The 26,843-nt window shown below is 38.1% G+C and overlaps 1 protein-coding gene across 2 annotated transcripts; it reads right to left on the bottom strand.

Moving 5' to 3' along the window:
* Positions 1–121: 121 nt before the first annotated feature.
* LOC104457379 (disease resistance protein RUN1-like) lies at positions 122–9,623 on the bottom strand. Of its 2 annotated transcripts, XM_010072326.3 has the most exons (7): positions 9,209–9,623; positions 8,078–8,639; positions 6,842–7,943; positions 6,477–6,755; positions 2,515–3,345; positions 1,491–1,646; positions 122–1,146 (listed from the first exon to the last, which is right to left on the bottom strand). In XM_010072326.3, exons 1-5 carry the CDS (start codon positions 9,228–9,230, stop codon positions 2,776–2,778), a joined length of 2,535 nt encoding a protein of 844 aa, XP_010070628.2. In that variant the 5' UTR covers positions 9,231–9,623; the 3' UTR covers positions 122–1,146; positions 1,491–1,646; positions 2,515–2,775. The 2 variants fall into 2 exon arrangements, with proteins under 2 accessions (XP_010070628.2, XP_010070629.2); XM_010072327.3 differs by lacking the exons at positions 122–1,146; positions 1,491–1,646 and adding an exon at positions 2,070–2,313.
* Between the last annotated feature and the right edge of the window lie 17,220 nt (positions 9,624–26,843).

Below are 26,843 nucleotides of genomic sequence, written 5' to 3'. Positions count from 1 at the left end.
TACGTAAAAAAAAATTGAAATTACCCAAGTAAAGGGAAACAATGCTTGGGTGAAATGAAATATGAATACAATTTGTTTATAAATAAGTACTCCATAAGTCGTAAAATTTGCTGGGAAAGTATAATCAAGTTCCAAAACTTTTAAAAAGTAAAATCTAGTCTTAAAATTTGTCCAATCAATACAATTTAGTATTTTTGTTAGCTCCATTCAATTTGAGTAATGAAAAAACCTGATATATCATTTGTTGATATGATTTGACTACACGTGTTGGAGACATTTGAGCCAAACATGATACCACGTTCTATTGGATTGAAGTGTCTTGTGTGCCAAGTCACCCTCTCTCCATTTTTCAAATCTAACATTAGAGATTGAACTGAACGCCATCTCTTACTTCAATGACAGACACAGATGTTCTGGCATATTAGGAGACATATGCCAACCCTCAATTTGTTTCGCTAGCTTAATGATTGCTTCCTTCAAAGCTGCATGCCAACACTACTACCCTCGCCTCTTCCCATTTAATCTGTTTCATTGTCACTGCTATCACTGGCGGTGTTCCAATTCCTCCATTTGGCGTTTCGATTCCTCCCTTAGGCGTTCCACTTCCTCCATTTGGCGTGGCAGAAATCTGTATAAGAATTCTCCGAACTTCATTTCATAGATTGAAGCTGGATCCACTAATTGATTGTCTTTGAGCACAACCTTCAAATCATCATCCATTTGCTTGCATCTTAGCATATATCCAAACTTTTTCACGGTTCCACCCAATACACTGAGTGTGAGGCTAAATTGTAAGTAATCCTCGTCAAATTCAAGAAAATCAACTACTCCCCCCAACACTCCCCACAGCATATTTGGTTTGAGATATTGAATCCACATGTGATCTGAATCAAATAAACCGAGAGATCCTGATAGCCCATTTCTTCTTTGTCCATTAACATGGGGCACGATGTCGAAAAATATTTCCTTTTCTCCATTGTCTACACTGAAAGCAACACATAGAGCTAATCCCAGGAACTTATCATAAAAGTCCTGTGAAACCATGAAAGATATGGTATTGCCTTCAACAAGGATGAACTCCTCTGGCATATCTCCTCCAAAGAGAATATCTTTGTAGAAAGTAGGAATCATGGGATAACGATACCTCTGTTATACCAGTAAATTGTTAGATGTACTCAAGTTGATAATTAGTTCAAATAGAAGAGTTTGATTTGAGAATCTTTCTCGTAATTTAACCAAAGCTGGAGTTTTATAATAATTAAACATATTGATCCTTCCTTGCCTTATATGTCATACTCATGAAATCATTCACTTGCAAGTGTTGTAGCCACCCGTATCACATGTAACTGCAGAATCGCTTTATGTTAGATTTGCTTGTTTGTCTAGAATTTTCGGTTTTTGCATTATACATAGTGTGCCCGACATACACGCCAACAAACCAACACATGCACTTATGAATTGGGGGAGGAGAGGGAGGGAGAGAGAGAGACCTCAACTGAAAAGTCAGCCATGATATCGTTGCGTGGGAAGTTAGGCATGAGATCAATCATAACGTCGCCAAAGCAGCGAGGCAGGATTTCGTCTTCTCTGTCAGAAGATATACGGTCTTCCTCTGAGATTTCATCGTCTTCATGGAATTGCCACAGCTATCACATACAAGTGCAAAATCACAATATATTAGCTTGTTTTGTTTACTAGCATTTGCAGCTTTTGCATTATACAAACACAATGCACCCATATCAAACACACACCCCCCACAATCACGGAGGGGGAGGGGGAGAGAGAGACCTTATATGCCAGGTGACTTTCTTCCTCTGTGGTTGTTTCTTTATCGTCATGCCAAATCTCATAGAACAAACCTGGATCCTGCAACTTTTCCTCTTGATACAAAGCCTCCAAATCATCCTCTAATGACTTGCATATTAATCGAAATCCGCACTTTTTCACAATTGCACCATCCAATACTCTAATGCCAAGCTGGAAAGAACTCCAATCATTTGGACCAAAAGGGTCTACTCCCCAAACCTTCTCTATTCTAAGATATCGAAGCCATACATGATCCGAATGCATTGAAGGAAGTTTTTTTATCTCCATTTGTTTATATTTGCCATTGACGTATAGACGTAAGCAATATGAGGCATTTTGTTTCCCTTCCTTTACCCGATATACAACACAGATTGCTAATGCTAGCAACTTCTTATACAAGTCTTTTGAAACCATGAAAGATATATAACCCTCTTTATTCGGGAGCAACCATCGCGGCATCTCTCCTCCAGGTAGAAGAATGTGGCAATTTGCTCTGGGAAGAATTTGCTGTCGTAGGTGTAAATTGTTAAGATAGAATTTCGAATTTGGCACTTGAAAAATAGGAATTTCAATGAGTTAAGTGGGTCGGCAAGTTTAGCTATAGTTAGCAATACATATACACGACTCTGTATTAATCACAGACAGAAAAAAGAAGGAGGTGTGGGGGAAAGGGGGGAGAGAGAGAGAGAGAGAGAGAGAGAGAGTAACCTTATTAAGCAGCAGTTCGTCAATCTGGTTAACGGCCCACATGTCGGAGGGAATTTTACTTAGAGATTCACAATTCATTGCCGATAAACGCTGCAATTGCCCTGGAATCTTGCCAATCTCTTGTAGCTGTCCGCATTCCGAAACACGCAAGTCGAGTAAATTATGTAGATGCCCGCACGTTGGAAGCTTAGCAAAATTGTGTATGGACAAATACAAATCTCTTAATTGTGGAAAGCATGAACGATTCTTTAGGAACTCTCCTTATAGTAGATTGCATCCCTCAAGCCTTAAGATCACTAGCTTAGGAAATCCCATCTTACTATGCAGATCACTCAAATCCTCCATTATGGGAAATTTTTTTAGTTTTGAACAACCACTAAGTATCAAGCGCTCAAGATTTGACAACTTGTAAATGCTAGATGGGAGGTTTGCCAGTTTCTTGCACTTAATTAAATTCAATTTCTCCAAAGAGACAAGATTTTCTATGGATGCAGGAAGTTCCTCAATTGAAGTCCCTCTTAAATAAAGTTCTTCTAAGCCTTTGAGTTTATCCGGAATATCAGGGAATCTTTGCAACTTTGAGCAACCAGTAAGATTGAGAACTTGAAGATTCTTGGATTGGAGCACATCAAGGAGATGATAAAGGTTAGAGCACCCTTTTAAATTCAACAACCGTAACTTGGCGTGATATGCAACTGATTCGTGAGCACGCTCCAAATTTTTGCACCCATGAAGATCCAGTTCCTCGAGATTTGGAGTCAAATCAAGGTCTGGCATACAAACCACTGATGGACATTCACTGAAGTTAAGGAACTTCAAATTTTTAAAGTCCTGTGGAAAAAAAATGAAGAGAAAAATATTTAATGAAAAACACTTGATCATCATTCAAGCCCCGTGTGATCAGAAATTAGTTGATCACATGGTGTACATAGAGCACTCCCTCTCCCTTTTAATTCCTTGGCCAAAAGAGAAGATAAAAAAAGAATAATATTCATAATTCCACCACACACTAGAGCTCTATCAAGCGACATACAAGAGAAATCATTCCAATACTAAGTGGGTGGCCACTTATCTTATATGTACATTCAGAAACAACACATGTAATTCAGAGGGAGACGGTAACCTCAAGTGTGAGGACATGAGCCACGGTCAAATCTTTTGCCAGCTAATTCATGACATGAATTTAAGCTAACATAAGTGGCCTCGATGGATCTACAATCTTATGCAGAGATACGCAAACCTGCCATAGTGACAGTGGGGGCTCAGGAATCTCTCGTGTTATCTCTTATTAGGTCATGGTGTTTGGTTGATCGATTCTCGAGAATCACACATTTTGTTGAATGTAGTAGACCCTTGATGCGTTATATGTTGCTGAACTTTATATTAGAGAAATTGTGCGCCTACATGATATTCCAAAGATAACCCCTTATGTTGTGTAACGAAAGCATCTTTTAAGTCCTTTGGATCCTACACCATTATTCACTACCAATATGGAGAAAGAGCTAAGACAACCAATAAGTTACGTGAGGAAGAGAAGTTTGAAGCAAATAGTCAAATATCTAGTCAAGCAAAAAACCATAGAAAAAACCTGTTTTTTTTAAAGAAGGTGATTTTGTCTGAATTCATTTGAGAAGAGCGCTTTCCACCTAGTCTTTGCACTACAGATGCTTCTTTTCTAGTTTTGGAACGCATCAATAATAATGCCTACAAAAGTGATCTTTGTGGAGAGAATGGTGTTTCCACTAGTTTCAATGTTGCTGATCTATCACTATGAAGTTGGCCTCGAAGAGGGATCTTTTTAAGATTTCAAGATTCTCTCTTGGGAATAGAATAATGGGTCTAAAATATATTTTCTTGATCAGTGAGCCTATTTTATACTTTTTAGGATTGCTTTAGTCTCGATTACAATGTGATTATATTGTAGCCTATTTCAATTTCATATTTTGGGTTCATTTTCTTTACTCGGAGGTTACTCAAAGGTATCTTAGACTCCAACTTATAAGTGCCCTCTCGGTCTCTCATAGTAAACATGATGAATTTATTAAATGAAGTTTCATTCTATCTTTTCGTTGTCTTTCACTCTGTCCTGGTTTACTCATGAGTGATCAAGAGGGTGCTGCATCCTTGGACTGGCCTCCTAAGGTAGTCTCTTCCTATCCTCTGTAACGGGGTTTTTCCACTTCATTAAGATTGAAAAACCCTTTTATTTATTAGTTCGTTCAATACGTTCCCACGTCAGTGTGGCCGACGAGCATGATAGCAACAATTGAAAGCCCACAAAGTTTGTCTCATAGAAGGCATAGGAAGAGAAAAATATAAGAGTATGCACAAGATTTGAAAAAATTGATATTTGAAAAAATGAGCAAAACCACCAAATTAGAAATATTTAATGGAAATAAAAATTGTAGGTAAACACACAATACACAAACATAAAATATATGTAAAATATTTCAAGATTAAAATTTGCAGTAAGAAATTTGTTGTAGCATATAAAAGATTAATATTTAGATTGTGAAACATGTGAGAGATCAAATAAATTACTAGTTTATGCACCTCTATATGAATACAATATTTACAAAATAAATAATCGAGATATTTGGGGGAAGAAATTAAATGGAGATCCCGTGGAAGGTCAGCTTTACTTTGAACAGTAGTGTAAATATTAATATAAATATAATACATACATACATAACTTTAGATTAGATTTAGGTTTAAATATATTTAAATTAGCAAAACGAGCCCTTTTTTCAGTTCTCTTTAGAAAGCCTTATTAGTCATGCGTGAAAGCCATTGCGCGCTACCAGCGTCCAAGATGTGGTGCGCTAGCGCCTCTATAAAATAAGACTCTTCCATGGAATTGTACTCCACAAGCCTTTATTTAAAAAAAAAAAAGCGGGAGAAGGAATGGCTGGTCAATCTATCTCCCCTAAGAGTTGCTTTTCGTCCTATGATTTCTCACTTAGGAATAAATGGAGTAAGGGCACAACCGAATGGCCCGATGGAAGGGAAAGGAGGGGAACATGTTACATACTTGGAAGGAGAAGGAGAAACTCCCAGTTATTTTTGAAAATGAATATTTTATCTATAAAGATGAAGATAACTTTCTTGGAGTTCCGCTTATTCCTCCTCCTAAAAATAAAGAAGTACTTGCCAGAAATCTCTGGTTAGGTCGGTACAAAATAGACAAGACTTTTGGGGCTGACTTACAGTAAAGACTTCACTCCTTTAAAGATCCTTTACCGAATGATTTCTATATATCGCTTTCATTATCGGCGGCATTCTATCTTAGAAACAATAACAAGAGGTTCAATCAACAGTACTTAGTGTGCATTCGCTTCAATGATAAAGCAAATGAGCACGAAAAAGCTCATTCTATTTTCATATGTAATTTTGAAAAGAATCTAGTAAGCTCGTCTCTTATGTAAAATATATTATCTTTGATAGCATTTTTAGTATATATCATTTCAAAGGCGTACAAATTGAATCCTCAGTTCATGTTTATTAAAATACTGAGCACGTTCATCATTCAGTTGTTAAATTATGTCACCAATAAGTTCTTGTTCCAATTTTTGGTATTAAAGTTACTAACTGTATAAGTCCATTCTTCTTCTAATTTCAGTACTTCTAACATTTGAAAATGAGATTGAACTTTTTTAGTGAGTATCTTCTGTTTGAGTCAACATTAAAATTCACATAGGAAAGTGCTTAATGCTCCCCTAAAACGGGAAGAATCCACTTATGTTGGTTCATGCAGTAGATCGACATCTTGTTTTTAATGCTTTAATCATATATAAACAATTTAATAGATGCAGATGATTCTTAAGCACTATTAACGAGCATCATCGAGTTAGTAATTATTGCATTCAAAGTTTTCAATAAGACATATACATATATATAATCATAATCATATGCATACATATATAGATATGTAAGAGATAAGGACAAATCATTTGAATGCGCACCTTAAATTGGTCCACCATGACTTGAATGTTGCTTTTGCACAAATCAAGTCTAACTAACTTCTTTGGGCCAGGGGAAAATTTGAGAATCGTAAATGGACATTCAGGCCATTGAAACCATCTCAGTTCATTAGGAAGACAGATAGGACCTTGGAAAGAGTTATGCACATTAATCATGATGAGCAACCTTAATCTTCTCATGTTTGTGAAAGCATTAGGACCTATGTCTATTGCTTCTGTCGTGGGTAAAACCAAAACTATGGCTTTTACTGCATTTGTTCCCTGCATTTATAGAGCTTGCATTGCAATTAGTATATGAAGTTAGAGAAGAAGAGAGTAAAATAAGTGTTTAAACCACCAAAACTTACCATATCCCCTGATAGAACATCACGAACATCTTCACAAAGCCATAATCTGCTGCGTCTTCTAGGATCATCGTGACATTCTTGTTTAACAATATCCATGCCCATCAACTGAATCAAGTCATGCATTTGTACCGTCTCCCTTTCTTTAGTTATTAAGGACTTCTCAACAAGGACTTGCACTCCAATAGTCGTGTCAAAGTCGCAACTGTTAAGGACTTCTATAATGTCCTCTATAGATCGCCCCTTGAAGAAACATGCAATATCAAGGAATATCTCCTTAGCATAGTCCTCTAGTCCATCGTAACTTAACTTGAGAACATCATTGATGGTTTTGTCAGGACTTTTAGCAAGTTTATTCAATGCGCTTTCCCACTCCTTTTCTCTTCTACCACATAGGAAAGAGCCCAATACCTCAAGTGCTAAAGGAAGACCATTAGCATAATGCAAAGCACTATCCACAAGATCCCTCCTTATCACTATTTCCTTACTTCTAAGAAAAGCATGTTTATTGAAAAGTTCAAGAGCTTCCAAATCCTCTAGAGTTTTAACTTTATAAATATGATCTTTATCTATCCCATGGAAAGTTAATAGATGGTTATCTCTTGTAGTGATGATGATTCTGCTTCCGTTACCAAACCATTCACGCTCTCCAGCTAAAACATTTAACTGTTTTCCATCATTGACGTCGTCAAGAACAAGGAGAACTTTTTTGCGACAAAGCCTATCTTGGATCAAATTGATACCTCCATCAACGCTAAAAACTGTTAATCCTTTTCCTAGTAATAACTCGGACAACAATTTTTCTTGCAAATGAACTAAATCCTTAGAATCTTTTGAAGTTTCCCGAACATTTGCCAAAAAACATGAAGCCTCAAATCCTCTAAAAATATCATTGTAAAGGGCTTTAGCTAATGTTGTTTTTCCTACACCTCCCTGTCCCCATAACCCTATCATGAGAACATCATCAGCCTCAAGATTTAACATTGATTCCAACTCTACAACACGTGGATATATTCCAACCGGATGCTTGGCAACATGTAAGGGCATTCGGTCTAGCTGCATAGAGATCTCCTGCACAATTCTCTTTATAGAATCCGCTTCATCTCTAATAAAATCAGGAAAGTACTTGACACATTAATTTCAAAGATAATTAACTTTCATGGGAAAAAAAATAGATGTATTCAACATATAAAAAACAACAACAAAGCAGTGTAACATTAATCACTACAAAGTACTTACTTATCGTTCAAATCCCACCCGGACAAGCTACCGGCATCATAGAGAGCCTTCTTCCATCTCTTCACTTTCTCTGAATCTCTCCCAAACTTGTTATCATGCTTAACCATAGATTCTCGGTAGCTTCCTCTTGGCGTTCTCACTTCTTTGGGTTCCACTTTGTAAAACACCGGAAATACCGTGAGTCCTCTTTGCTCCTTGCACTCCATGATTTTCTCCACCTCTTCCAAACACCATGATGAAGAAGCATAGTCCTCAGAGAAAATGATGATTGCGATGCGCGAGTCCTCAATCGCCTTAATAAGTGCCGGTGTTATTCGTTCACCTTTCCGAAGCTCCTCACTATCGACGTAAGTGTAGATTCCTTTCTGGTCAAGAGCAGCATAGAGATGACCAAGGAAGTTGTTTCGAATGTCCGTACCTCGAAAACTCAAGAAGACATGGTAATTCCGTTCCAGATTCAAAGAAGTGGCCTTTAGAGCAGATGAAGGTTGATGTGCTTCCTCAAAATGCTTAGTGTTTGGTCGAGTTGCAGCTTTATCTCTCATGTGGACATCACTTTGTACTAATAAAGAAATAGAAATGAAAACCAAGATCATTTCTGATGATCCGAGTCGATAAGCATATCTCCAACAACTAATTTAACAAAAAGCAGCATTTTTTTTTACCAAAAAAAAAAAATAGCAACACTCCCATGCTCCTAGTGCCAATATACATGAATCAATCACAAAACACCACCCGTTGGATGAACAATCTGACTTTTTTCTTTCAAAAGGGATTCTACAAAAGCAAATCCCAAAATAAATTTCCCCCACTTTTCAAACTAAATTTTTCCATACCATGTCTTGCATTGAACAGAACAATTTCGAATCTGTTCAGGCATTCTTCAAATACGTAGTGGGCAGCGAGTTGGAGAGCGAATATGGACCTATTCGGAGCTTGAGCTCACACTTAAATTTAAGAGAAATAAGTGAGCAACGTTCAAACTTAAGAAAAACCGACTCATTCAGACCCGACGCGAGTGAGGACTAAAGAAATCGAGCTTGCTTTGCTCTTTTAAAATCAAGCAGGATGAGGCAAAAAGAAAAAAGAAAAAAAGAAGAAGGAACGAGAACTCAATCGCGGGGGCCCTACCTGGCTTGGCTTCCCCGGGCATCGTTGGCGGCGAAGGTTGAGAATAGCGAATCCAAACTCGTGTCTGGCTTCAGTCGACTCCACCGAGGTCAGGGACCGCGACGACGAATGGCAGCGGACGGACGATGTTCTGGAGGTGGCGGACGACGTCGATCAGCTGTGGCTCCGAGGTTTTGTGTGGGTTTTCAAAGGCGACCGTTCCCGGAGTACAGAAAGACCAATATGCTTTTTTTCTTTTTCTTTTCTTTTTCGTGAGAGTAAAGAAGTAGCTGACGGTGAACGAGTGAGGTAGGACTCCGGGAATGGAATGCGAGAGCAGTTGCCGACAGGAGGTAGTCGGACGGAGATGGTAGAGGTGGCTGGTAAGGTGAGTTCAGGAGAAAGGGTGGGGAATGCTTTTTTCCCCCCCTTTTCCAGAAAAATGCTACCTGGAGATGGTGGTCTCCCCTTCCTTTCCGTGAACTTGCTTCCCTATTTTTTTTTTTTTTTTTTTCTTTCTTGTTTTGACTTGCTTTCTCTACTAATAAAAAAATAGAAACGAAAACCAACCACAATTCTGATACTCCAAATGGTAAGGATATTCTCCACAGAACTAATTTAATAGAAGGCAGATAGTGGTAGAAAACAAAACGAAAGGACAATCAATGCACGCGTAATTATGGTGTGCGGAACCTGTTTTTGACTTGATTGGGCTTCTCCACTAATAAAAGAAATAGAAAAGAAAACTAGCTATACTCCCGTGCCCTCGGTGCCAATGTACATGAATTAATGGCAAAAACATCGCCCGTTGGATTATTTATTTATTTTTTTTGGTAAAGGAATTATTATTATTATTTATAGTGAATGATTTGACTTCTTATTTTTTCTGTCAAAAGGGATTTTAGATAAGCAAATCCCATAATAAATTTCCCTTATTTCTCAAACTAAATTTCTTCATACCATATCTTGCCTAAATATTATGGAGTCATCCCCCTTTAGCCAAGTCATTTTGATCTCACTCCTTAATTATTGTTTTTCAACATTTTGCATTTATTTTATATTTTTAATGTCATATTTAGAATTTCTTGGCTAAAGGATTATCCACGATTGAATAACTATTTAGTGAATACTTTTTTTTTTCCTTTTTATTTCATTTTTGTCAAACCTTTTATTCCATGTTAACACTTTTTGTTTTCTTAACTTCTTAGTAAAAATTATCACTTATTCATCCGAAGGTGTTTGTCATTAGTGATCAGAAATTATGAACCAAATATTTATATCAGCTTTATCTTTAGTAAAAACTGGAGCTTTATGACTTTGAATAGCAATGACATATAGAGGATTTGTGGAATGGGAAGTTCTACTTCAATGTCTCAATGATATTATTTAGTGTATGTACAGCTGCCTTTTGACGACGTTCTCATGCAAGAGTTTTTGGACACTTCTTGCCGATGAAGGGTTTGCAAAAGGTTGAGATTTTTATTTTACATGGGTTATAGTTTGACTGGTGGATGATTTTGAGAGAACTTGCAATCTAGAAGTGATTTCGAGTGTGTTTTTCTCCTTTCATATCAAATGAGAAATATTGAATCCTTTGATATAAAGTTTGTGCGTTCTCTCTTAAGTTGAATTACTGAATTCATCTAGTACTATTATATATTTTGGTGCACTGTAAAGGGCCTCATGGAGAGTTGACATGGGGCTCATTTAATAGTTGCCACCTCGCTTTCGTTTACTTTCATTTATTCATCATATTTTGTCTTCATTTCCAAGGAAGGTGGTTCGCAAAAGCCAATAGACCCAACCTAGGTCCCTTCCATGAGATAAGTGTACCTAGCCATTAACTAAGCATCTAGTATTATAGACTTTCTTTGTTTCTCTAGTGAAGAAAGTTACTTCGATTAAGTTTTGATTTACAATAATTGATTTAGTTGTTAAGCCATGGATTTAAGGTCAATCTTATGATTATGTTCAGCCATTTTTATTATGAATTGAGAAGAAATTTAACAAGAAATACTTGATGCATTGGTTTCAAATCTTTGGTCCATTGATTTTGCAGATTTGCTCTGCCGAGTTCCAATCAAAGTATAGAAGGGCCGGTGTTAGATCAATGATAGTTTAGTTGGAATATAGATAGTGTAAGAGGATGATCATCAAAGAGTGCTAATCAAGTTTAGAATGACAAAAAAAAAATGAGGTGTGTCAATATCAAGGGACAAGGTCATGATGCCATACGACATGATAGGGGCGTGCGGTGCGGCAAGCAAATCAATTTCAAAATTTAAGCATCTAGTAAGACGATTGGCATTTTATAAGATCAATTTAATTGGCTGGTCACATCATGTTAGTCTTCAGCAATTTGACTATTGAATAAAAAAATTTCTCAAACAAGGGGATAGTCTCTTGAAAAGTTTTCAAATGCTAGAACTTCCAAGCTTGCGAGAATTTTGAGGAAACCTACTCCCTTTGAAGAAATGCTACTCATCATCATCCAAAGTTGCAGGGACTTTCTAGCAAGTATCATTGTTGATATGCACTTAGTAGTTACTAAAGTGATAGGATCATCAAGATATAAACTATACAATCAAATTGCTAACCTTAAAAGAAAGGTACTAACTATAGGTGTAGCGATGATCGTGAGGACTCCACAAGACTTATGACCATTGGAAAAATAATTGTTTTGTACAAACATTATCAATTACAAATAAAGATGAAATCTATTGTATCAATGGAGGATTGCAAAAAGATAACACTGTAACATCCTCGATTTCGACCCATAAAGATCGGCCATAATGTCCTAAGAGGATCGATTGTGGGCCATTGGCCATGGATCGATTGATTCAATCGAAGGAATCACAGATCAGTCACGACCGACCAACCGACCGACCGATCGACTGACTGAATGGTCAGGAATTGGTCGAGTTGTTGGCCATGAATTTCTACAAACCATACCGATATGATAGGATCACCAGCTCATAAGATGACTTTTTGATCACGAGAATTGGTCACAGGATGAATTTGAATCAGTGGATGGTCACGGGTCGATCTGACTAGTCGTAGTTTCTAGTCGCAGGTGATTCCGCTCGGTTATGCACCGATACATGGATGATCCAAATTGACCAAATGTGACTTCCTTCCAACAAAAAATGCATATTCCCTATTTAATTCTTAGTGATCAGAATGGAATCTTGAATTGGTGATGTTCAATCATGGATTGGAAATGCACTGACCATGAACCCTACAATGGATCAAGTGCTGACCGGAATGAGCCCAAGGATAAACCTGGCTATTCCATCACTAATTCTAAGGTCCATGGGTGCATCAGCTTTGTGCTAGGCCATGGGTAGCCTTAGAATTGGTCTCGAATCGATCAAAGGACAACCGATACTATTAGCCGACCGTCTAAAGGAACGGTTTGGGCAACTATTGGGTGTGGCAGCTGAACCTTAGGTGTACATAATTCTGTTTTTCGAGGTGTACCTAATGAAGAAAATGACAAAATAAAGAGAATTCTAGAATCTCATCATTTAATGAAAGGATGAGTTGTCCCTTTGAAAAGTCAAACGTCATGATGATGGCAAAATATCTTTGGAAGTTCTAGAAAAAGTGAAGTATATGTGAACCAATTGGAACGCGCTACACGAGCCCTCATTATAATCGAATATTCTAGAATTGCCAAGTTGGAAGAGTAGTTTCATCATTAGACTTCATTAAATGCTCATTAAATGTGGGGTACAAGTGGACCAATAGAAGAGCAAAAAGTGAGCCACCATTGATGATGCCTAGAAGCTAGATTGCCAAGTGAAACATTTTAGCCATAACAACTCACTTTTAGGCGTAATCATGAGGCAAGTAGACTTGCCAACCAATGACTTTAGGCGGGACACTAGGAAAAATTAGAGTGGACCAATTGGCTTGGTAATGATGGCTTGAGATTTGCCTTGGAGAAGAAGTTAATAATTCATGCTTAGGTGTCCTTTAGAATCTTAGGTTATGATAAGCCTAAATTGAGCCTTGGAGAGCAAGTCAATAAGTGGTTCAATAAGAAGATGGCAAGTGTTCTCTTAGGACCCTAGGCCTGCCACCTTGCAAACTAGGCTTGCCACCTTGATGCTATAGCCATGCCACTTCAAGAAATGTGATTAGAACTCTTGGATAAGTAATGATGGCGCCGAGTAGTATAAATAGGAGGATCCCTCCTCATTTTTCACCATGCCATTCACTTTCTCCTTTCCTCCTCTATTTCATTCTCTCGGCCTTATATCCTCAATCCGTCAAGCTAATCTAAGTTGGTCTTCAAGGTTGCCAAGGTAAGTAAGATCCCTAATTCTCCTCAAGGGTAGTAGTCTCCATTGTCGAGTCTAGTTAGGTGCTCACCCATCAAACCGTGGGTAGGATGTTAGATCTTTTGTATGGTTTTGCTCATGTTTGTACTTGAACATGTGCTTGTGTTGTTCATGCTCGGAATGGGGCCAAGGTTCATTCAAGTTGAGTTCATCGCAAGGCAAGGTCACCCCAAGCCATAAGGCCTTGTTTCAGCATAAATAGGATGTCGGGTCCAAGTCTCACTTGGTGTGAATCGCCTAAGACCGCAAGGTCCTAAGTCGACATTGAGGCGTGTCGATCTTATGCTTTGATCGGTATGGAGATCGCTTAAATCCACGAGGTCTTGGTGAGGTACCAAGCATGCTGATTTTCATAGTTTAAACGAATATAGGGACTTTGTGCTTGGCATTGAATGAAACCACGAGCCAATGGTCATTCTTGATACATATGTATTCACATCGGGTTGGAGCCAAGGTCCATCAAGTTTGGGATCATCACTAAAGCAAGGTGTACCCAAGCCTCAAGGTCTTGGATCGGTATTGAAACGTATCATTTCTGAGCCTTGTCTAGTGCGGGGCTCGGCGTTAAGTTATTGATTCAAGTTACGGACTAAAGATCATTCCCAACATGTTTGCTAGTAAAGTATAAGAAACTCATGACTCACACGAATGGATGAGCACGCCTTCAGGCTATGCATGTGTCAACTAAGAGATAAGATAAGAACATGCTTGTATGATGCATTTATGGATGCACTTAAAGAGGAAAAGACGCCCGTCACCACACAGCGTTGGCGGCGATGCCTCGTTCATTGAGCCGCCTTGATTGAGCCGGGATGCCTGGGTTTTGAACTTGGAAACCTTGGAATGCTAGCCCTGAGAAGCCTCGGTCGAGCTGAGATGCCTTAGTCAAGCCAGGAAGCCCAATAAGAAGCTGGAAGCCCTGGTCGAGCCGGGAAGGCCTAGTTGAGCTAGGATGATGCTAAATGAATTTGCATGACTGTCAGTATATGCATAAGTATAATATGTTGATATATTTATTGATAAGCCAAAGGTAAGTATGCATTGAAGCATGTTGTGATGGATGTTTGCATGTAATCGAGGATAGCAACGAGTTTGCTATTGATCTGTCATCAACACTATTTATGAGTGTTGTACTTGCTAAGCTTCGATGATGAGATGCATTCCTGGTAGAGAACTAATAATTTTACTTACTGAGTTTCCCCAAAACTCATCCCTCATCTCTCAGTCTTGTAGGCATGAAAGTTTCTAGTCAATTTTGAGAGCTGCAGTCACACTAGAGGAGATAAGATTTCCCCTAAGTTATGTGGAAAACTTGTACTGTGATGTTAAAAGAAAAGAGAGCTTGTAGAGAAAAGGCTTGTAAAAGTACAATTATTGTTAAAAGAGAGAGTATTCTATGTATTGTATTCTCTTAATAAATAAAAAAGGATTACAAAAATAGATACAATATATATGAGTAACCCTCTCAACATAAGTAAAGTATTGACTATTTTACCCTTATTATTATTTCCTAACACTCCCCCTCAAGTTGGGATGTAGATATCAAACAATCTCAACTTGTTATATAAAAAATTCGGGAGAAGTACACTATTGGTGCCATAAGTTGTGTACAGCGCTTACCTTGGTGCCAAAAGTTTCCATCGAATCACTTAAGTGCCAAAAATTTTGAAAAACGATCACTTTGGTGCCATCGCCAATTTGATTGGTCGGAAATCCGACGTGGCAGTTTTTTATTAATTTTTTACGCCGACATGGATCACTGGAGAATACAATCAGCATACAAAGAACAAAATGACATCGTTTACCGTTTCCCCCAAATAAGAAACCCTAAATCCCCAATTTCGACTAGAACCGAAAGTTGAAAACTCTAAATCCTCAATTCGACCATTTCGAGTGCATATTTCAATTTTTTCCCAAAGTTATTAGCTCGCTTTTGCAAATGAATGACAGAAGCTTCAGCAATGGCTCACATTCCTATAAGAAAAGTGAATTAAATGGTGAGTGTTACTATTATTGTGAGTTACCGAGTCCGAGAAGAACATCTGGGACTCAATTGAATCCCGAGAGAATATTTCATGGGTGCGGCAGATATAGAGAAGGCTCGAAATGCCAATATTTCAAATGGGTTAATAGGAAATTCTCTGATCGAGCGACAGAGGTGATATTGGAGTTACTTGAAGGCCGAAAGCAACCTCCACCTACATTAATGGACGAGTTGGAGGATGTCGACTCAATGCAAGTTCAAATGAAGGGTTTAACATCTCTGGTGGACCATTTGAAGAGAGAGGTTTCAAGGCTGAAAATTGAAAGAAATTTTTATCGAGCGTTGATTGTGTTCTTATTCTCTTGGGTAGTTTATTCAAATGTAAAGTGAGTAATGAGAAGAAGTTTGTATGTCTACAATAGTCAAAAACGTGGAATATGCACTTGTATTGGATTATTTATAAGTAAAATGTGTTTTTGGTTTGCTGCAATTTTTGTATATAGCAGAAGGTTTTGTTGTTGTAATCTATGAGTAGAAATGCAAAGTTGAACTTAAAATGCATTAGTTGTGAGCACTTAAAAGTTTTTTGTTTAGTTATGTATTGTCAATATTTGTTTTGGTTAGTTTTTACTTCAAATATAATGGTTTGCTATATTTTTTATTTGGTAATAGTTTGCTGCATTTTTTTATTTGAAAATGATTTGCTGCATTTTTTTTTATTTGGTAATAGTTTGCTGCATTTTTTAATTTGGTAATGGTTTGCTGTATTTTTTATTTGGTAATGATTTGCTAGTTTGCTGCAACTGCAAATCATGGCGAAATTAAAGGATTGTAGCAAATTCACAATTGACAATTTCAGTGCTATAAGTTATAAATTGTGATCGCTTGAGTGCCAAGTTTTTATAAAAGTGATCATTTAAGTACTAGTCGCGATTACAAAGTGATCACTTATGTTGCACAAGTTTTTAAAAAAGAACATGTTAGTGCCAAACGTCACTTAACTTGCACCTTGTTCTTGCACCAGTTGGATTGCCAGTGCATCTTCTTGCACCAGCCCATATAAGTGTTGATGCAACAAGATGTACCAGCACCCAAAATGTTCTTGCAGTAGCACATATAACCAGAAATCCACAAATTCAACCAACAACAGCAACATTGCAGCAACAGCAAAAATAAAATATACAACATAACTGACTTGCTAGCATTCTAGCCGAAACCAACACAAGAGAAAATAGTCATTCTAGTACTTGCCATTAACATTGATTGATTGTTTACAAAATAAAAGAAAAACATGTCTAACTTCACTCCCCAATCACCGAAAGTTCAGCACCCTCTTTAAAAAAAAAAAAACAATGGCAATATACAGGCAGCAACTACCATCAAGAAGCTCATATATCCAGCACCCTCCTAAAAAAAACATGAAAAGAGATCATGTCCAGCACCCTTCCATTAGTCAATATTGACAACACCCTGATCTCATTTTCCTCTTGGAGCTTTGAATTGATTTATAATCCGAGTACTCTTTCGAACTCGATGTGCAGGTTCTTTAATTGAGCTTTTTGTCACTTCATTTTTATTTTCCTTATTTTTTACGGCGGCTATTTTTGTTCTAGCACATGTCATGCATTGGTCCATATCATCACTATTGTTCACAATCATTGGTTGAGATTGAACTGGTGCTGGGTTCTTTTTGGATAGTTGTTTTGCAGCTATACCCGCTGTCTTCTTCTTCTTTGGAGCACTCTTCTTTGGTTGCGCCCTTGATTCTTGAGTTGGCCCACCTTGAGAGAGAAGTACCTCCGAATTTCTCCCAGGCTACAAGAACATAGTGATATTGTCAACCAAATGAATTGAAGTACAATAAATAAAATGCATGAGGCCTACAAATTTTACATTCAAAATAGTCATTCCAATATGTTCATTTGTGTAAATCTCATAACCATATTGGCTTAATCTTTTTCCAAGAGCCCCTCTTGTCGCTGTGGTGTATCATTTTCAGCAGCAATAATCCTTGTAGCAACCTCTACAACCTGTGTAGTTGCTCGTCTTCTTACCTGAGAAACATATAACAAATGTAAATTTCAGCCCATAAAAGACCAAATACAGCGATGTACAACTTACAATATATTTTTTTCTTATTTGCTCAATAGTGGACTCAGTTGTTGTTGTTGCTGTCCTGCCCATTCCAGTCCCTGTCCCTACACTTGAGTCTACAACAGGGCCTTTTTCTTGCTCTTTAGTAGGCCTAACAACAATGTAATGTATTAGGATTATGACCAACTACAACGAATAATTAGACATCTACTCACTTTTATGATGAAAACAAATGGAGAAAACTTCTCAAATTACAAGTACATGACAGAGGAAAAGCACAAGAGAAGCCAGTACACATGGTTAACCATCAAACTCTATCGAATAAGAACTATAAAGTTACTGAGACAAAGAGGATACTTACTTTACAGCATGGCTTTCTGTTTGCCCTTTAGTAGGCATTACAGTAAGGCCTTCTATCCTCCCTTCAATAGACCAAACAAGAAGCTCTTCAGTAGGTCCTATCCTTGGCACTAAATCAGCCATTCCACCTTGCTATTGATACTACTTTTTCAGCTCACAACATTTCTTATTGTGTCATTCCTTGCGGCAATAGGAGCATTTCATCTTTGACCCAGTTATACTCATCCTCTAACTTGATGCCTCTTCCAGCTGCACTCTTCGTCTCTTTTTTGGCCTTCCTATTTGCTTCTTCGGCGATAAAGGTAAAGGGTTTTCATGATTCGTTGTCTCCCAAAATTTGCTGTTTCTGCTAGGTTGCATCATGAATTGGTATAAAGTAAGGTATGAGCTCTTTTTGTACCAATTATGTAAGTAATCATCTGGGTTTTCTTGCTTCATCTAAATAACACAAATGGCATGGGCATAGGGAATTCCATTCAGTTGCCAGGCTCAGCATGACCACTTTCTTCTATCCAAGATGACAACATACTTATCCTGATTTTGAATAATTTCATATACATTATCTCCATTTCAAACTGGATGGCAGAACCTACTAGCAGCAATATTTTCATCCAATCTCTTCACAATCCTAGGGCCACAGTCTCTACTTCATTTCATAGCCTCATCTCTTTGCCTATGCAGTCTAGTCATAACCATAACTCGAATATCATCAAGCATGATAATGACTGGTTTGCACTTGGCCTTTAAAATTCTGCCATTGAAAGCTTTACTGAGGTTGTTATCAATGATATCGCATTTGAACTCTTCGTTAAAGAAGGCCCGACACTAGTGCTTAGCTTCTATTTGGAAGAGTGCATCAAAACCTTCCTTTGTCAGCTGCAACAATCCTTGTTTGGCTAATATGAAATCAGCCATGTTCGTACTCTTTGCTATCTGCCAGAACTGCTTCTGCAGCGTATCTCCTTTGAAGTTCCTTGACTAGTTTGCATATATGTGCCTCGCGCACATTCTATGCTCAACATGTGGCATCAACTCAGCCAATGCATAAATAAATCCCTACAAAAATTCAAACCAATAAATATAAGTCAGAAAATATATGCAAGTGATTAATATTAAAAGGGGGTGAATTAATTGACAATAAAATTACCTTATGTTGGTCGCTCATGAATGTCCATCCTCCCCCATCGGTTATCTCAAGGTCAGCCATTAAATTTTTTAGGAACCATGACCAAATATCCTTGTTCTCTATCCTCACCACCGCCTAAGCTATCAGGACCATTTGATTATTGGCATCTCTCCCCATAGCAGCCAACAACTCCCCCTGCATAAACCCTTTAGAAAGCATCCATCCAATCCTATAACTCTTCTACAACCAGCCAAGAAGCCCCGATTGCATGCATCAAAATAGACATAAAATCTATCAAATCTAGGCCCAAGATCAGGGAGTGGCCTCCCCACAACCTCTACATATACCCTATTAGATGGGTTTTAAAACATGCATTCGCCAGCATAATCACATGCCTGTGCATATTCTTCCTTATATCCACCCATCAATATTTTCATCATCCTTATCTTAGCTCTCTTACATTGATTCCTCGACACTTTAACCCCCACTTGCTCCTTCACTAACTGTTGAAATTGAGGACTCTTGATCTCAGGCATTGCTTTGATAGTATTAAAAAAAAATGCTTTGATAAACACACACTTGTTATCCTTTTATTGTTAAAAATAATTTGACAAGTATGCTCCTCCTGGAAGGACCTAATCTGGAATGACCCATTCTTACTCAACGCTCCATAGAGCTTCTATGAACAATTGGGTTGTGAGCACTTAGCTCTCACAAATTCCTTCATGTTTCTAATGAATTGAACGCTCCTCTGTTCACCAATGGAGTTCTTCACAACAGCTTCCTTGAACTGTTTAGCTTCATCAAATCTCATGCCCACCGACAAAACAGGTTTATCAACAATCGGACCATAGCAAGGGTACTTACTTTTTCTTCGACGAGCAGGTTCTTCATCATCATTATCAAGCTCATTTTCCGAACCAGCAACTTCATCGCCGCAACTTTTTTTTATCTTCACTTCTATTACCTTCAGCTGGATCTACATCCTTATTTACTAGCTCAGTCCTCTTTACTGATGATGCGGGTTTTTTTCTCAAAAATTCCCTTTGCTATTGTCTTGACAGTGCGAGTTCATCATCATCTTCGTCACTTGGGAAATTTACTAAAGCCAAACATTCATCTTCCGATTCACTAGATAAAGTAATTTCCCATTCTAATCCAGTAAAGTCTTCATCACCCACATCTTCACCCAAATCTTCACCCAAGATTTCAAGACATCTCCCTGTTTGTTCATCTCTATCAATATGACTTCTCTCCCTCTCATTTTTCCCTTCATCTAACATAAACTCATCGCCGACCTAATTACTCGCTTGAATAGGATCCCTCACTTCTCCTCCTTCAGTGGTGGTCTGCTCATCCCCATCTTCATCCCCACCATCCTCATCCTCATCCTCATTCTCATCCGCACTATAATACTCAACATATACCTTAGCTTTTTCACCGTAAAAATAATAGTAAATGATATCCTTAATGCTATTATCGTCATTAAAAAATCTCAACCCATCCTTCAATGCCTTCCTAGGAACACAGTAATGTAGTTTTTGCACTTTGCATCGTAAAAAATACATCAAATTCCTCAAAAAATCAATATATGGTGGCTTCTGAACATTGACATAGATAGTACATTCATTTCCACCACTATATTCATAATCTTCAGTGCCAGTAACAAACTCTCCACCATAGCAAACAAGGACGCCTACCTGATTCGCGTCCATGTCGATGCTGCACCCAATGAAAAAAAAAAAAAAAAGAGAGTCATTGTCGTTTTGTTGGGACCACATGACAGAATCAGCAACTTCACATGCAGGTCCTTGTCGTTTTGTTGTCAAGAAACAAATGTGACTAAAATCTCCCCAATTCGGTGCATTTACAAAAACAAAAGGAAACCGAATTAAATAAACAAAGTGAGGTTCCCACCACTCATTTTTCAATTCAATCACATTCAGTCCCCCATAAAAGCATTCCAATGAATTAAACAAACAAATTCGGTCCTACGACTGTTTCCCTCTGAGTCAAGCCCCTCTGCGTCCTATTTTTCTATTCAGTCCCCATAACAGAAAGTGAACGAATGATGGAACCCTTAATTTTTCTATTCCGTCCCCAGAAAAGTGACATCCCCACCACTTTCCCCACTACTTTCCCCCTGAGCCGAGCCCTCAAGTTGCCCTCCGTGCCCTAACTTGCCCATCGAAACCCAAAATTTTTCACTAAATTGACCCACGTAGAGAACATGACAAACCTGAGTGAGTGAGAGTTGGGGACACAACCAGCGAACGACTGTGAATGACAGTGCAACTACAGTGGTGGCCGAGCGATGGCGAGCAAATGACGGCGGGCTAGCGATCGACGGTGGGTGAGCGAGCTACGACTGGCGTCAATAACTGTATACGAACCCTATTTTACTCCCTCTTCAGCGATATCATTTTTTGCTATAGAGCAATGTGGCGTCGTTTCTTATGTGAATCCACGGTGGATGACAAGAAACGACGTTGTTTCTAACGAAGAAAGGAAAATGGCATCGTTTTATGCCATCCACCGTGGACAATCTTAAGCCACGTCGATTATTTTTTTAAATATAAAAGCCACGTAATCATTTTGGCTGGAATTTCTCACCGGTGGCACCAAAGTGATCGTTTTTCCTCCGATTTGGCACTTAATGATCCAACAGAAACTTTTGGCACCAAAATGAGCGTTGTACACAACTTATAGCACCAATAGTGTACTTCTCCCTAAAAAATTCACTTGATTTCCTCATATAAGACTTAGTAAAAATATCTGCAAGTTGATCCTTCGTTCTTATATGTTAAAGAATAATCTCTCCTTTATGAACTTTTTCTTGTATAAAGTAACAATTAATCTCAATGTGCTTGGTTCACTCATAGAAAACGGAATTGTTTGCAATATGAATAGTTGATTGATTGTCACAATATAATATCGATGGTTCTGATGTTGACATCTCAATTTCTGACAATAACACCTCAACTAGAGCAATTCACCGGTCACATTGCCATTGCTCTATATTATGCTTTTGTACTTGACCGAGAAACCACATGTTGTTTCTTTCTCTTCTAGGCAACTAAATTACCTCCAAGAAATACACAATAATCTAATGTAGATCTTCTACTAGTAGAACATCCAGCCCAATCCACATAAGAAAAACCTGTGGTATTCAGATGGCCATAATTCTTGAAAGTTAGTCCTTTTACTTGGTGCTCCTTTCAAGTATTTGATAATTCAAAGCACAACATCCCAATGAGTAGTCCGAGGAGAACCCATGAATTGGCTTACAACACTAACAGCAAAAGACATACCAGGTCTCGTGACGATAATATAATTCAACTTACCAACTACTCTCTTATATTTCACTAGGTCATGTAATAATTCTCCATCTTCTACATCAAGTTTCACATTGGGTTCCATAGGAGTATCAACTGATTTTGCTCCAACAAGTCCAACCTCATTAAGAACGTCGAGAACATATTTCTCTAGGTTAAATTTACACTTGTATAGGAGTGAGCAACCTCAATACCTAGAAAATACCGCAAACATCTCATATCCTTAGCATTAAACTATGTACGCGAAAATAGTTTGAGTCGTTGAATATCATCTGAATCACTGCCAGTAATGATAATATCATCCACATATACCACCAAAAGAATACAACCAACTGAGGAGACAGAACTGAAGACTGAATGGTTTACTTGACAATGCTTTAATCAAACTTGATAACAGCATCACTAAACTTACCAAACCATGCACAAGGAGATTGCTTAAGTCCATACAATGCCTTATGTAAATGACATACCAAATTCTCCCCCTAAGCAACAAATCCAAGTGGCTGCTCCATATACAACTCTTCAGCCAAATCACCATGTAGGAGCACATTTTTTATATCTAATTGATGAAGAAACCATCCAAAACACGCTATTAGAAATAAAGACACGAACAAATGGAATTTTGGCTATATGAGAAAAATTGTTATCATAATCAACACCATATGTTTGAGTATATCCTTTGGCAACCAACCGTGCCTTCAATCGATCTATGGTGCCATCAAGGTGGACCTTAACCATGAAAACCCAATGACAACTAACAGGTTGCTTTCCCACAAGAAGGGTAGTAAGCTCCCAATTGCGACTCTCAATGAGTGATTTCCTTTCATCCTCCATGGCTCATCTCCAACCAGGATGAGCAAGAGCTTCAGCAACATTGCTAGGCACAAAAACAGAGGACAAGGCCAAGACACAAGTAAAAAAGGTAGGAGATAAATGATCATAAGACATAAAGTTGCAAATAAGATGACGAGTACGAAGACAATTAGACAAACCAGAATAAAGTGTATAATGATCCATAGGACGCCCAACACAAGATCATGTACCTTTTCGAGTAGCATTGGGTTGATCAAGATCAGGATCAGAGGATGGCATAGCAACTGATGAGGGATCAAATGAATCAAGTGATGGCCGTACTACTGTAATGGGAGTTGTTCGTCATTTATGGTAAGTTTGATCAACAAACTGAAATCATGTTGACGATACTGGAGGAAGTGAGATTGGTGGAGGAATCGGTAAGACACACTCGTCATTGTCAGGAGGCACTGTAGAGACTGTTTGAGTACTATAGTATGGCTGGTCTTAAAAAAAATCACATATGCTTATACAAACACACGACGACTAGTAAGATTGTAACATTTATAGCCCTTTTGAGTTCAAGAGTACCCAACAAAGACATATTTTTCAGCACGAGGAGCCAACTTATCAAGACTTGGAGTCAGAGAATGGATGAAATAAACACATCCAAAGACATAAGGGTAATGCAAAAGGGAGGACGATTTGGATGTAAAATAGAGAAAGGTGTCTCCCCTTGAAGAACGGAAGTTGGAAGTCAATTAATTAAGAAGCATGTTGTAAGAACGGCATGGCCCCCAAAATGTTTTTGGTAGATGCACGTGAAACATAAGACAACGAGCAACATCAAGAAGATGACGATTTTTATGTTCAGCTACACCATTTTGTTTCGGTGTATATGAACAAGAAGTTTGATGAATAATGCCATGGGAATCAAGAAAAAGTTGAAACCCAAAGGCAACGACAAGATACTCCTTGGCATTATCGGACCGTAGAGTTTTCATAAAAGTATTATATTGATTCAACACCTCAAAATAGAATTGACGAAAGTAACGAAAAATATCAGTACGATCTTTTATTAAGAACAACGAAGTCATTCGAGAAAAATCATCTACAAATGCAACAGTATCGGAAACCATATGTATTATAAACACGACACGGACCCCATACATATGAATGAACGAACTCAAAAGGACTAGACACATGACTCTGAAAGCAAGAAGTAAAGGAGATTCTATGGTGCTGATAAGCTTCACACACAAAGTACTCACAAACTCAAACTCTGGAAACAATCATTGAAGAATGTTTGGTAGTGGATGACCAGCATGACAATGCATTTGATATACATCAATAGTTGTATGCTTCATAGCTACTGCAGTTATCACCTTCTTGTCTAGATAGTATAGATCATTTGATTCATGTCCCCCACCAATCATCTGTCTAGTCCTCAGATCCTGAAAAACACAATGAGAAGCAGAAAATGTTACATAACAATTTAGCTCTTTAGTTAATGAACTAACAAAAATCAAATTATATAAAGATTTGAGATGAATGACAGATGATAAAGAAAGGGAGGAACTCAAATGGGCATCTCCAGTAGCAGTAACTTGGGAAATTGAACCATCAGCTAATGTAACAGAGTTGGACACTCCAAGAGGTGTGGAATGTAATGAAGACAATAATTTAGAATTACCGGCTATATGATGAATAGAACCAGAATCTATAACCTAGGAGTCTAACACTATAGAAAGTAAATAGGATGAACTACCTTTTGAGCTATGTGCTAGAATTGCAGTGGGAGATGAAGTTCCTGTCGCCTGTTGGGAGCAAATCCAAGCCTCATATTTTGCATGTGTCAATGTAACTGAATCTTTTGTATTCTGCACATTAGTAGGATCTTTATTCCCCCCCAATCTCCGTAAGTCCTAAGGAATATCCATATAGATTTCTTTGTCTAAATCACCATGAAGAAAAGCATTATGCACGTCCATTTGATGTAGAGGCCAGTCATTAATAGCAACAACTATCAAGAATGAATGGACTGTGACATCTTTGGCTATAGGAGAGAATGTCTCGTGATAGTCAAAACCTTCTCGCTAGGTGAAGCCCTTGGCCACCAATTGTGCCTTGTATCATTCAATGGAGCCATTAGCACAATATTTAATTTTGTAAACCCATTTGCAGCCAATCAGTTTACAATTAGGTGGCAGTGAGACAAGATCCCACGTTTGATTATCAATCAGTGCTTGTAATTATGCTTCCATGGCCTTTTGCCATCGTGGATCAATAGACGCCTCATCATAGCTAGATGGTTCCTTGTCTTCTGATAGGCGACTAATGCAACATCTATGTTCCGGTGATAGTTTATGAAAGGAAACATAGGATAAGATTGGTATTGAATACCTGGTGAATTGAGAGTGGCACAAACGTAATCCTTTGTCCAGGTTGGAGATCATGTAGCTCGACCAGAACGTCTTGGAGGATTGACTTTCAGAGGGGAAGACATTGTCTCACTGGAAGGTGTTAGTGAGATATCCTAAATTTCCTCATCTGTAGTAGGATCTTCTAATGAGTTCCCCAATATACCTTTTGAATCAAATTCTCATCCGAAGAAGGTGTTGTTGCTGGAACAAGTGTAGGGACAAAAGGAACATTTGCCGATGATGCTAGTGGTATGTAACCAGAATCTTGAGATAATGCTTCGTCAGATAAGAAGCTACAAGGGGTGGTGATTATCCCTGAATTTTCATTTGAAGATGTCTTCTCACTGAATGGAAAGATGTTCTTGTGAAAGACAACATCTCTACTTACCAAGAATTCCTTTGTAGACAACTCAAGAACCCGATACCCTTTTTGTAGGTTGGGATATCCCATGAATATGCAACGCCAAGCGTGGGGACTCAACTTGTCCCAAGGACCCACTGTTGCAACGTAACACAAACATCCAAAAACCTTGAGATGGTTCAACTCTGGTTTCTTCCCAAATAGTAGTTCAAAAAGCGTTCGCCCATTGAGTATCCGAGTGGGCATGTGGTTGATTAAATAAGCTGCTGTGATAATACAATCTCCCCAATAATCTTCTGAAACTGATGCTTGGAATTTCAAGGCACATGCAACTTCCAAAATGTAGCGATGTTTGCGCTCAACTACTCCATTCTGTTAAGGCATATAAACGCATGAGCTTTCATGTTGGATGCCATGAGATGAAAAGAGCAAGGAGCAATCATGGTTGAAGAATTCTATCTCGTTATCAGTACGGATCCACTGAATGGATTTTCCAAACTGATTCTTGGATAGTGCAATGAATGTTTTTAAATGAGAGTAAACTTGACTTTTAAACTGCATCAAAAAAATTCATGTTGCACGAGAATAATCGTCTACTATTGTAAGGAAGTAACGAGACCCATCATGATTTACCGTATGATAAGGTCCCCAAACATCCACATAAATTAACGAAATGATTTCACTAGCACAAGTACTACTAGATGGAAAGTGGGTACAAGACTGTTTTGCAAGAGGAAATATGGGACATTGAAGACAAGGAAATGAGGCACTGTGACCCATTCTCAAATGCATAATGAAATTCTTATCGTTAGTAGTCAAGTTACATAATGATGGC

Source organism: Eucalyptus grandis, chromosome 8 (genome assembly GCF_016545825.1).
Source record: "Eucalyptus grandis isolate ANBG69807.140 chromosome 8, ASM1654582v1, whole genome shotgun sequence".
Taxonomy (NCBI): domain Eukaryota; kingdom Viridiplantae; phylum Streptophyta; class Magnoliopsida; order Myrtales; family Myrtaceae; genus Eucalyptus; species Eucalyptus grandis.
The sequence above is the reverse complement of the archived record's forward strand: the minus strand, read 5'-3'. Positions and strand labels throughout refer to the sequence as shown.